General features: G+C 36.4%; 1 protein-coding gene across 1 annotated transcript in view; it reads right to left on the bottom strand.

Moving 5' to 3' along the window:
* Positions 1-14,189, bottom strand: part of DNAH7 (dynein axonemal heavy chain 7) — a 242,092-nt gene that overhangs the window by 124,605 nt on the left and 103,298 nt on the right. Inside the window, exons 27-30 of the mRNA XM_055089198.1 lie at positions 11,206-11,418; positions 8,471-8,569; positions 4,256-4,504; positions 1,536-1,685 (exon numbers count right to left, since the gene is read on the bottom strand). Coding sequence (XP_054945173.1) covers positions 1,536-1,685; positions 4,256-4,504; positions 8,471-8,569; positions 11,206-11,418 — 711 coding nt within the window. The remainder of the gene's footprint in view (positions 1-1,535; positions 1,686-4,255; positions 4,505-8,470; positions 8,570-11,205; positions 11,419-14,189) is intronic.

Consider the following 14,189-nt stretch of genomic DNA (forward strand, 5'->3'; position numbering starts at 1 on the left):
GATTCCTTCTAGAGAATTTTTCATTTCATTTATTGTGTTGTTTATCATTGTTTGTTTGCTCTTTAGTTCTTCTAGGTCCTTGTTAAACATTTCTTATATTTTCTCCATTCTATTTCCAAGATTTTGGATCATCTTTACTCTCATTACTCTGAATTCTTTTTCAGGTAGACTGCCTATTTCCTCTTCATTTGTTTGGTCTGGTGGGTTTTTACCTTGCTCCCTCATCTGTGTGTTTCTCTGTCTTCTCATTTTGCTTAACTTACTGTGTTTGGGGTCTCCTTTCCACAGGCTGCAGGTTCGTAGTTCCTGCTGTTTTTGGTGTCGGCCTCCAGTGGGTAAGGCTGGTTCAGTGGGCTGTGTAGGCTTCCTGGTGGAGGGGACTGGTGCCTGTGTTCTGGTGGATGAGGCTGGATCTTGTCTTTCTGGTGCGCAGGACCACGTCCAGTGGTAGTTTTGGGGTGTCTGTGGCCTTATTATGATTTTAGGCAGCCTCTCTGCTAATGGATGGGGCTGTGGTCCTGTCTTGCTAGTTGTTTGGCATGGGGTGCCCAGCACTGTAGCTTGCTGGTCGTTGAGTAGAGCTGGGTCTTAGTGTTGAGATGGAGATCTCTGGGACAGCTTTCGCCGCTTGACATTACATGGGGCCGGGAGGTCTCTGGTGGACCAATATCCTGAATTTGGCTCTCCCACCTCAGAGGCTCAGGCCTGACACCTGGCTGGAGCACCAAAACCCTGTCAGCCACATGGCTCAGAAGAAAAGGGAGAAAAAAAACAAAAAGAAAGAAAGAAAAATATATAAAATAAAATAAAGTTACTAAGATGAAATTTTTTTTAATATTAAAAATAAAGTAATAAAAAGAAAGAAGAGAGCAACCAAACCAAAAAACAAATCCACCAATATAACAAGCGTTAAAAACTATACTTAAAAACAAAAAACAAAAAACAGACAGAACCCTAGGACAAATGGTAAACACAAAGCATATGCCTGGCACAGTATTAGATGCTCAAGATACAGGAGTGAACGAGAGAGATGATGTACTTTGGCCTCCTGAAGTTTATATCCAGTTGTATTTATATCAAGCAGGGCATAAAATTTCCTGGTCTCAATTCTTCCTTCTGTGGAGGGAGAAGAGACAGGCACCACGCCCCACTCACTGCGCTCAGGGGAAAGCGCTCCGCCTCCTCGGCCTCGCGAGGGCCTCGCCCCGGCACGTGTAGGGCAAGGGTGGCGTACCTAGTGCCCGGAGGCCTGTCTCCTTGTGGCATCTGGGAGGTAAAGGGGGGCCACTTTACCTCCCAGCGGGAAACTCAGCGCCCCCACCTCCAGCTGAGGAACCGGCAGTTTAAAGGCCATGGGCACACGGAGGCGAAGTACGCGGGGGCTTGGCTCAGACGCTGGTTGGGGCGGCGGCCGCGCCTCAAGGATCCCAGTAATGTGTTTTAAATAAGTACCTTGAGCTACAAATACAAATGTTTACTTGAAACAACTGAAAAACATCATAACTCTCATAGCATTGAAAAGTGTTAGCACTTACCGATGAAGCAGCAAATGCTCTAAAACTGACAGCGAGGATCCCGTCGGACCACTCATGGGACACTAAATCAAACTGTCCATACAGCTGACCCATGGTGACAGACTTAGGATTTAAAACAGTAATCTGAACCTTGTTTTCTTCCATTAACCCCTTAATAGGAAAAAAAAAAAAAAAGATTATTTATTTAAAAGAATACTAATACTGTCATTATTCATGGCAAACATGATTGGGCATGTAGAAAATCCTAGACTCTACACAAAAACTACCAGAAGAGTTCATTTAACAAGGCTGCAGCAAACAAAGTCATTGTACAAAAATTGATTGTATTTTCTATAATGCCAATGAACTGAAAAATAAAATTTAAAAATACCATTTACAATAGGATTTAAGAACTCATAGGATACATAGGAATAAAGTAGCAAATGTTGGTCAAAAGCATATAATATTTACTATTGATAGATCAATAGGTTACATGTTCTTTTCTGTTTTTCTTTACAAACCTTAAAAATGTTGACACCATTCTAAGCTCACTGGCATTACAAAAACAGGCTTTCGCCTGAAGTTGGCCCATGGGCTGTAATTGGTTGATTCTTACTACAAAACATTCTCTGAGATAAAATTAAATGATCTAAATATAGGCAAATATGTACCATTCTCACATTGTGAAAAAATTAATATTGGTAAGCTGATAGTTTCCACCAGAACCTTGAAAGCTGGTATATGGAATTAATAAGAGATGTTAATACCCTTGGGGCATAGGCTTTTTTATGTTTTTAATTAATAGACTTTATTTTTTTAGAGTAGCTTTGGGTTTACAGAAAAATTGAACAGAAAATATAGAGAGATTCACATATATTCCCTCCATCTTCCCGCCCCCCCCGCCCCCAGTTTCCCCTACTATTAAAGCCTTGCATTGGTGTGGTACATTGTTATGATTCCTCAATTCCTCAGTTCCTCCACTGATATGGATTCATTATTATTAACTAAAGCCCATGGTTTACATTAAGGTTTACTCTTTGTGTTGGACACGTCTATGGATTTTGCTAAATACATAATGTCATGTAGCCACCATTACAATATATACAGAATAGTTCCCCTGCCCTAAAAATCACCTGTGCTCTACTTATTCACAATCATTTCTTTTTTATATAACATAACAAGTTCAACTTATAACAGAACAAGTTCAACTCTTTCCCACACTGCTTTCTGCCCACCACCACTGGAGCTTGGGACATGAAGTACCAAACTGAAGAAAACATGTGGCAATTATAATGTGAAGCAGTAAAAAAAAAAAAGCTCAAGGATGTTTTCTTCTCTGTGCCCAGGAAGAGAATAACGACGTGTCATCCTTAATTCAGAAGCATGGGAAAGTTCTATCATCTTAGTCAGAACAAAGTTGCTGCCATTAAAGCAAGGTGTTTGTCCCAAATGCAACAAAGCTAGCGTGAAGCTACAGCTTGCAAGCAGTGGCTATGGAGCCTTGCCCCTTTTACATTACCACAATGTCACTCTTAGAATTTCCTGATAATGAATCACTTTCGGGCTTTATATTGGACCAGAATACATGCTCACACCTTCATCTTCTTTAATCTTTGAGTGGCACCACATTTGGCTCTTTTAGAGACTTATTTTTTATAGCAAAAAATTCATCCCTATAACAATAAGACAACAAAAGAGGAAAAATGCAAACAAAAACTGAGGAAAGCAAGGCAGGAAGGATAAAGGGAAAGGAAGGGAGGTGAAGAAAGGAAACAGCATGAAAGGACAAAACCATAAAGGAACAGACGACAGAAATAAGTACATATCAGTTTGTCTGATAATAAATACAATCGAATTAAAATTTCCCTATGAGAAGATAAAGGCCATCAAATTGGAGAAAATAAAAGTTAAAAATAATTACTCTCCATAAAAAAGTAAATCACAGTGACAGCCAGAGTCACAATTAAAGACATGGGCAAATATATATGCAAGGAGAAAGCAGGGATTACAATACTGAAATTAGACACAGGGGATCCAAGGCAAATAATACAAGTACATAATTTTATACTGGCTGAAGGAAGGCTCCACAATGAAGATGTAATGATCACAAATCCCATTTGGCTACAAACACTGAAATATATGAAGCAAGAACTATTTGATATACAAGGGTAAGTAGACAGAAATGCAATATTAGTTGGAGAATTTGAAACAGCCTCACTCCTTTAGCCTATCAAAGTAGACCAAACTGAGATGTGTAGAACAGGAATTTTGAATGATATAATCATCATTATTTGCTATACTTACATATGCACGTATTATATAATGCATGCACACGCTCACGCGTGCGCGCACACACACACTTCAGTTCAGTACCACTAGCAGCCACTAACAAGTTTGCGTTACAAATCTAAACAACAAGAAAATAAAAACTACTCTCCTAAGAAAATATAAAAGAGAAAACTGTCAGGTTTTTTCATGTTTTCAGACTTTTTTCTACAATGAACGTGTTACCTTTATGATTAAACTTTTTAAAAAAAGAAACAAAAGGGCTTGAGGCAAATCTGTGGCATACCCTTTGTATACTGAACTTCCTACTTGCTTTGTATTACTTTTCTAATTTTATTTCCTCTGTATTTTCATAATTTTAAGTTGCTGCATTAAAGTACCCTTTTAAAGGACCATATATTCTATCTTGCACAAAGCTGATTATCAATAAATTAATGCATTAATAGCACACTTACCTTTTCACATAGATCATTTAGTGCTCCAGCTAAGACGCGATATGCACTGGTTTTTCCTCCAAATGGTTCTCCAACAATCATAAAGCCATGACGCACAATCATCATTTCATATATCTGAAGAATTTTCTCAGAAAAGAATCTGGTCATTTGCAAATTCATGGAGTCACAGTTGTCTTTGATGGCTCCCAGCAAATCACTGTAATCTGGTTTTGGTAATTTCACGCCAGGAAACAAATCTGAAGTAATTCCCTAATGATAGATGATTTGGGGATTTACATTATCTATCTATACATTCTCATATTCTCTGTCTCTATATATGTATGTATATGTGTATATGTATATATACATGTGTATGTATACATATATATAGACATATAGACATACATAAACTTGATAAAATTTCCCACATCCTTGTATTTAACATTGATGGAAATAGAGCCATTGAGTAATAGTCCAGTATTTTTAACAGCTTCATAGAGGTATGATTGACATACAATGAACTGTTTATATTTAAAGGGTACAATTTGATAAGTGAAACCACCAACTCAATGAAGATAATCAACATACCAATCACAGCCACAAGTCTCCTTGTGGCCTTTTCTCCTCTCCTTGCCACCTCCTACCTCCATCCCCAGACAACCAACAAACACTGATTTGCTTTCTGTTACTATTTTTACTTGCATTACCTAGAATTTATTATGGGTGAAATTACACATTACATGTACTACTTTATTTTTTGTCTGGCTTCTTTCACTTGGCATAAAGATTTGGAAATTCACACCTTTCACAGCATATATCAATAGTTCATTGTATTGAAGTAGTCCACTGTATGGAGGTGCCAGTTTTTAAATCCATTTTCCTGTTGATGGACATTTTCACTGTTTCCAGTTTGGGAAATAAATAAAGCTACTATAAACATGTGTATACAAGTCTTTGTATGGACAAATGCTTTCATTTCTCTCCAGTGAATAATGAGGAGTGGAATACCTGGATAGTATGGTGAGTGTGTATTTACCGTTTTAAGAAACTGTCTGCTTTCCAAGGTTGTTGTATTATTATATTACATCCCCCCAAGCAGTGTATGAGAGTTTCAATATTTGGTATGGTCAGTATTCTTAATTTTAGCCATAGTAACAAGTAACAGTATCTTGTTGTGGCTTCAATTTGCATTTCCCAAAGATTAACATTTTTGCATGTACTTGTGTGCCATATGTATATCTTCTTTAGCGAAATGTCTGTTCAAATCTTTTGCCTATTTTTAATCGGTTTATTTTCTTCATGGTAAGTTTTGACCATTCTTTAAATATTCTGCATACAAGTCCTTCATCATACATCTAATATGCAAATTTTTTTTCTAGTCTCTAGCTTGTCTTTCATTCTCTTACCAGTGTATTTCAAAGAGCAAACTTTTAAATTTTGATGAGTCTATTTTATGAATTTATTGTTTCATGCATTGTGCTTTCAGTGTTGTATTTAAGAAGTTTTTGCCTATTCCAAATTCACAAGGGATTTCTCGTTTTCCTCCAGAGATGTTGCAGCTTTACATCTTTTTAAGTTAAAAAGTTAGAGGATGAACACGATCTGATTTGAAGGCTTATTATAAAAATGCGGTCACATTAGTATAAAAATACACAAGTGTATCAATGGAACAGAATAGGGAGACCAGAAATAGACCCACACACATGTGAACAACTCATTCTCAACAAAGACTCAAAGGCAATCCCGTAGAGAAAAGATTAAAAAAATAGTCTTGAACAAATTATGCTAGAGTACCTGGATTTGTCAAAATAATGAACTTCCATCCATGCCTCACACCATATATAAAAATTAGTTCGATGGTATTTTAATCATTGTAGTGGGTAGTATGTTAATCAGCTTAGCGTCCCTCAAAAATGTATGTGCACCTGGAACCTCAGAATGTAACCTTATTTGGAAATAAGATCTTTGCAGATGTAATTAGATAAGATGAGATCATACTGGAGGCCAACTCCAGTGACTGGTGTCTTTATAACAGAAAGGAGAGGAAGACACAGACACAATGACACCCAGGGAAGAAGGCCATCTAGTGATGGGGACAGAGACTGAAGTAATGACAAGCCGAGGAACATCAAAGATCACCAGTAGCCATCAGAAGCCAAGAAGAAACAAGGAAGGATTCTTTCCTAAAGGCTTCAGAGGAAACCAACACCTTATTTCAGACTTTTATCCTCCAGAGCTGTGAGAAAATCAATTTCTATTGTTTTAAGCCACCAAGTTTGTGGTACTTTGTTATGGCAGCTTTAGGAAACAAATACAATCATATAATGTATGATTGGAAAGAATTATACTTCCATATTTAGTGTATATGAATATATAGAGTTAATTTCAAGGTCTAAGAAATCCCTTTATAAACTACTAAGGCTTTTTCATAAGTATTATAGCAACCTATGTGAGAAATACAACTATTCATTTTACTCTGAAGATAAAAGTGAAACTTCAGAAGAGCTTAATATGAAAGCATACATTCAAGCTATACCTTAGAACTGACAAACTACCAGTTTAATCACCCCTAAATCTAATCCTTTAACTACTGTTATGGATAAACTGATCCCAGTTCACTGGAGCAGTAAGTTTCCTTGGGGCAAAGGAGAGAAAAAGGCAACGCAGCAGGGTCTTTAAGATCACTCTGCAGCCTAGCTGAGTGGCTGGAATCCCCTCTCCCTCATATACTGGCCATGAATACAAGTTACTTATCATCTCTGTGCCGCAGTTACACCATGTGTAAAATGGGGATAACACTAGCACCTGCCCCGTTGGCTGCTTATGAGTATTAAATAAGTTGCTATTCATAAAACTCTTAGAATAAGGTCTGGTCCATTGTGAATGCATAGTGTTTGCTAAGTGAACAAAAATATCTTCTCAGATTGTTCAAATTATTTATGGTTAACCTTGAAAGAAGCAGATAAATCCAGATCATACCTGGTAGCCAGCAGTTCTCAACAAAGATCAGTTCCCTTCACTCTCCTGCCAGGTAGAGAGTTGGGGATATGTGGAGCTGTCCTTCTGGTTCTCACACTGGGAGAGTCCAGAGACACTGGGGGAGGAGGGGTGCCAAGTGTTCTGCAGCGTATGGGACAGTCTCTCACAACATGGAACTGTCCTATTTGAAAATGCCAGTTACACTCCATTTAAGAAATATTATTCTTAATATTATTCAATAAGTGTTCACTGAATGAATACACAGCTGCATGAGAATACAACTAGGTGAGGTATACTTCCACTTTATAAAAATAAATATAGCTTTTACTCCTGGAAAATCTGTAGTGTACTAGTACCAAAGAAACTGAGGGAAATTTTTAAGAAGAAAATTTGAACCTATTCCTTGTAGATTTGATCTATAAAACATTAGCACTGTCAACTCTAAATACTAAGGGAAGTCCCTTTCAGAGTGATGAAACATGGTTGCTATGGATAGCTAATGACACTGGACCACACTACAGTGGCAGTGTCACTTCTCTGCCCTCCCCATGACAGCCTTACGACTTCAGTCTTTACACTTTGGAAGCTAACTGTCCATACCTCAAGGCAGCACAAGAGAGAGCGACATCTACCATGTGTCAGCAGCCCGCTCCCAAGCCCTCCCCCAATTTCTTCTACCTGAGAATGGGAAAAGGAAAAGAATGACATCACATGACAAAACAGGAACTTTCACCATCATTCTAATAGTTCTTTGCAACTACTTATAATTTAATTTTTAAAATGCAACAAGATTATTAAGTCTAGTTCTTAAATTATCCTGAAAAAAGAATTTCATAAAAGCCACTGTACTCTGCTAAAGAAATTAAGCTTTTTTAAAAAATTTCTCCAATCATTAATTTGACAAACATTTACCAAGTATCCATTCTGTGCAAGGGATTCAGTGATGTGTTAGACCAATTACTTTCCTCCACGGAGGAAATTTTGGTGAAATTTATAAGCAAACATGTTTTGTAACTTTTGTGTACTTATTACATTCTGCAGAAAAGGTGCAACTTAAAAATCCCAAGTTGTTAAAAGTAATCCAAAACAACAAAGCTAGCTAAACACACTTCAAATAAAACAGAATGATCTATGGTTCTCTGTGCCATATCATCTTGTTCTGTAGTGGATGTTTCTCACAGGGAGCTGCAACCATGGACGCTTGATAAATACATTATTAGAAGAGTTTTGATACGTCGTAATAATAAATGTTCTTACCGCAAAGAGTGGTAAATCATGGGCTAAAAATTTTGGTAGATTTACATCAATAATGGATCTAAGCAGAAGAATTTCTTCATTTTCATTTGGATATTTCAGCTGAAAGAAAATATGCTCATAATGATATTTGCAGCTATTAACTGCACCCCCTACATGTTCACACACACACAAACACCAGGCCCCAGAGGCAATTTAAGCCCATGCAAAAGTGTTGTTCTTACTTATTTTCATTTAATTGGACTGTTATTAATTTTAGAAACTGATGATTATACTTGTTGAATTTTCTACCAGTTTATAATGAAAACCTAAGTTGAACTAACTACTTTTTCACAGATGCCCTGGGTAAAAATCTGTTGGCCATGAATTTCATATAGTTTGGGAGCTGCCATTGCCTCTATATTGGGTAAGAGCTTGCTTGTCCTATGCATTCAAGACCAGCAGTGGGTTGGTAAAGTGAAAATAATCACTAAAAATGGGCAACCATTTTTAAAAGATGCACTTACATTTAAAACATATAAACATTCACTCACTCTGCCCATATTTTGGTGCCAAGGCCTTTTTTCTGAGGGTAGAGTTCTGGACCATTTTCCTTGTCAGAAAAAAAACGCACCAATAATGAATCATCTGCTCTGTCCAGTTTTGTTGTGTTTTGGTTTTTTTTAAAGATGATCATGCTCTTCAAAGATACTTGGGAGACAATCTAAGTGTAGCATCCTTAAGATTTTTAAGGTTTTTTTTCCCCCAGTTTTATTCACTTTTCTTATCCATACCTAATTCAAAGTCATTTTTTTAGCATTTCATCTTTACTGAGTCTTTTTTTTTTTTTTTTTTTTTTTTTGGGGCACGAACCCGTGTCCCCTGCATCGGCACGCGGACTCTCAACCACTGCGCCACCAGGGAAGCCCTACAGAGTCTTTCTTAAACAATGAACTTAGTTTTCATAAAAACAAAACTCTTCTTTTCATGCTCATATACCATCAATTTCATTGACAATTAATTAAATGACATAAAGACAGTAACATGTCCGACTGGCTTCAGAAAGTTTTGGGAACAAGCCACCTGACTCTGGGTGAGGAACAGTTCATCTGAGAGCAAGTGGGAGGGCAGAGCAGCGCGCTGCCTGCTGGCTGCATGCTTAGTACCAGCGTGCTTGAGTGTGATCCCCAGGCAGGGTGGAGAGGGCTCGTTAATACACTAAGTCACTTAAGTAGAAGGTGCTTCAGAAAACTGATGTTAAATTCTAAAAGATCTGTGGTAAACCCAGAGTTTACTAAAAATTCTGGTTGAACCCTCAGCTTGTTGCTCATATCCATCCATAAGATGGTTCAATAATTCACAAAAAAATCTGAACTCAGAAATATTTCTCCCAGCTTCTATACTTTATTCAACATCTTACTCTAAAGTTTCTCCTACCATCATGCATTTAGTTTTCCAGAACCCTCTTCTTTTCCTCTAGAATCTTTCTAATAAATCCCATGCTCCTACTTAACTGGCTTTAACCTTACAAAGTCAGTGATACCTGGCAATCAAGGTTAGCTGTCTCTAAATTTCCAGGGCCTCCAAAGCCAAAGCTAGTCCTATTCATTTGGACTTTGGATCAACCTAACCACATGAAGTGTCAGAAGTCTCTTTTCTGTTATTTGAGAGGCTATCGTCTTAAAGCAGATGTTTAAATTGCTTTTTGATACAATAGAAACAAACTTCAAAATATTCAAGCCAACACATTCAACAATTTTCAATTAGCTTTTGACAAAGAATGATAGGATTCATTTGCTGCATAACTTTAATAGCTCAATTCCATAGTCAAGATGTCAGTGATGACATACACTAGGACAATGCATTTTCTTTCCCATTATCTGACCACAATGTAATCATGACATGTCAGGTTAATACAAATTGTTGCTTCTAGTTGCATTTGTTTATTACAAAAAAAAAAGAATGACTTGAAGTCATGTTAGGCTAATGTAAAACTGAATACCACCACTATATATCAGAATTCTTGGTAACGTTATTATAGAAGATAAAATGCATGCCATTGTTTTTAATCACACAAGATATATTTCAAAATCTTTATCTTCTGCAGTCATGAACATGAAAATTTTATAAGCTCCAAAGCCACAGTTTGCATTTTGCTGTTAATTATAGCCTATCTTGCTTACTTTGATAAAGAACAAATGTACAGTTATATTTTATGCTTCTGCAAAAGACTTTCAATGAAAAATTACCCAAGTCTTCAAACATTTTGATTTTTTATCAATATAGTTATGATTTATACCATCTTAAAATGCAAACATTATATTGCAAATCTATTACTGCTAGTCTACAGTTGGCTGCAACTGTGTAATTATATTAAGTAACAATGTCTAGGGGCTTCTGTATACATTTCTTAATTATACATAAATTATTTCCTTTAAAGCTATTCAATATATATATGTTCATATATAAATGCTTTCAAAGTATTTCTCAGCAGCAAGGAATTTTACTCCTCAGTAGTACCTAGTTTCACACAGTTAAAATTGTGGAATGGAACTCAAATCACTGATCACATGTCTAAGGTTTTACAAATCATAAAATGTCCTTTGTCACGCGTGCAAATAATTAAATATGTTAGTACGATAACTGAACTTTTTTTCAGTTGATGAAACTAACCAGTTAGTGTAACTCTTGTGAAGACACATGGTCCTGAGATTTATAAACAGGAAATGAATGAGGAAGAAGGCACTTGAGTTTTCTACCTTTAGATTCCCAGCTGCGGTGAGCACTGACTTCACGGCTCTCATTCCATAGTCATAGTGATGTTGTGATGACAACTGCTCTGAACACAGGCGATATGTAGCCACAATCTTTACCGACAGTGGCCGAGCTGTGACAAAGCCACAGGAGTACAGGACTATTTCGGCAATCATGGCATAATCAGGCACCATCATGGCTACTGTCCGAAAGAGTGCCTATGGGAGGGGAGAAAAGGTGCTTTTTGAAAAAGACCATCATGAAGATAAGCCTACTCCTTCCTTCATAGCATGTTACAATGTTATAGCTTTTCTGCAATAATATTAAGTTACAGTAGCCAGATCATATGGATAAAAACACTTTAAAATGTGATTTCTTGTTATTGTTATATAAGAAATAGATCATTAACTTTTTATATAAATATGTTTCCTTAAATTATGCTTTGAGAACGCTTCAAATTTCTATCATACCTAGACCTTTGGTGAATTATTAATTTACTTAAGGGTTAAGTATCCATTACGTTCTATTTTTGGTGGGAAGTAACATGCTATAGGGAAAAAGCAGACTCTTTTGGGATGTCCATGAGCTGGGCTTCTCATCTGGGCTGGTGAGAAAGTGCCTGGTGTTGGGAGACTGGGCTTCAAGTGAAGCTCTCTAGGCATCTAATTAATTAAATGATTTGGGTCTCATCAGGTAACCCCTAATAACAAGACTATGTTACATAAATGATGTAATTTGAGATTTTTTTTTTAACATTTTTGAGTCTGCAGTCACCATGTCAGTCTTTCACCAAGCATAATAAAGGGAAGAAACTGAAAATAAGTCCTGGATAATTATTACTAGAGATAAATCAATTTTCCAAATTCTAAAGATAATTTTTTCCTCATAGTATTTTACATATTGTGGGACAAATAAATGTTGTGTGATGGAAAGTAAATAGAAAACTGAATAGATTTTAAAAGAATAAATAAGAAAATTTAAGTTTAAAATGTTAGTATGTGTCAGGATTTACTTCAATAGCTCATACATGAAAACATGGCTTTCTTGTGCTAAAGCAGGAGAACAGTGTTCTAGAAAAATGATAATCATATTCAGATAGTGAATAATAATTATAGTAAATGACAATTTACTATAATTCAGACAGTTCAGACAGTTTATAAATACCTGCTGGGAATTAGCTGAATTACCAAAAACACAAGGCAGATTGAAAATGAGGACATTTTGCTTAAGTGATCTGTTATGACACTAAAGTTGAGAATAAAAGATTTGCATCAAGCAAGATCCTTCCAATGTGTTACATTAATTACTAGCTAGAGGCCTTAGTACTGCTATTTTATCAATAAGGTTACCATTCAAGAAAGGCAAGAATAATATGTTAAAAGTACATAGCATGAGCAAATAATTCGTAACAGAGAAGCTTAAGCAAGTTCTCTAAACCACTACATACCTGGGAAAAAAGAATGCAAGAGAATTACTATACACATGGTACCTCTTTTAAAGGGTAGGTTCTCAACAACTTTTTTTTAATGAATAAAATAGAGAATGAATGAATTAACAAATGAGGTAGCTGGTCAATGGCTAGGTTAGAGTGATACAATCTTTCTACAATAGTACAAATTGCTACTAGCTTGGGATCAACATCCAGGTCTGTGTGTCAGGTCTCTGACACACCAGGTACCTTACAAATTCCTATTCACATTCTCTTAGCACTATTAGCAAAGTGGTTGTGGAACACCATGAAACAGACATATCAGTGGCCAAGAGAACAAAAAATAAAGTATGGTACAGAAGTTTCAAGGAGTTTTCATGGATTCTTACTTATCACAGAGAAAAGCATCCTCATCAAAATATTTTTTTAGGCCTAAACTGTTATGGTGGTAGACATTCTCATTCATTGATTCTCAAACAGAGTGTGTGAAATACTGATATGATATGGTTTGGGATCTGTCAGGGATAATTTTTCAGTAATAGCAGTAGGTTTAAGGGTAATTTAGTGCTTTAAAAAATTAACTTGGATTCTGGGTTAACCAATGGCATACTTTCTTGAGTGTAAAAAAAAAAAAAAAATGGGAGGGTATAGATCCAGGTAACCTGCCAGGGCTTGAATAAATTCCAGTACATATAATCAATGTGAGTATTACCCTCCATGTTTACCTCAGCAGAAATAAATGATTGAGAATAGTTATTTTATTGCTTCTGTCCTATAGAGTGGACGAAGAAGGGTGGTACATAAGGAATTACATACACTTCCTAGAGTACGCTTCCAAAGGACTACATTTTGGGACAACATCAACAACAAAATCTCAAGCAATAACTTCTTACCATTTCTTCCTTTAAGGATTGGAAATAGATTTCATAAATGTGACCTGTTCAGGAATTAGCTAAGTATTAGTTGAGTGAAATGGAGGATTCAGGATCCAGTTCATTTTTTTTCTCTGTACTAATAGGGTGTTTCATGCTACTTACTCTGTGGAAAGTTATGGATCATGTTACTGACTTTGTGACATCAGAAGATCTAGAATATGCCTATTTACCATACTACCCAAAGCAATCTACAGATTTAATGTGATCCCTATCAAATTACCCATGACATTTTTCACAGAACTAAAACAAATAAACCTAAAATTTATATGGAAGCATAAAAGACCCAGAATTGCCAAAGCAATCCTGAGAAAAAAAGAACAAAGCTGGAGGCATAACCCTCCCAGCCTTCAGACAATACTACAAAGCTACAGTAATCAAATAGCATGGTATCGACACAAAAACAGACATAGTAATCAATGGAACAGAACAGAGAGCCTAGAAATAAACCCACACACCTACAGTCAATCTTTGACAAAGGAGGCAAGAATATACAATGGAGAAAAGACAGTCTCTTTAGCAAGTGTGTTGGAAAAGTTGGACAGCCACATGTAGATCAATGACATTATAACACTGCCTTCATATCCTACACACACACACACACACACACACACACACACACACACAC

Source organism: Physeter macrocephalus, chromosome 2, assembly GCF_002837175.3.
Source record: "Physeter macrocephalus isolate SW-GA chromosome 2, ASM283717v5, whole genome shotgun sequence".
Lineage (NCBI taxonomy): Eukaryota > Metazoa > Chordata > Mammalia > Artiodactyla > Physeteridae > Physeter > Physeter macrocephalus.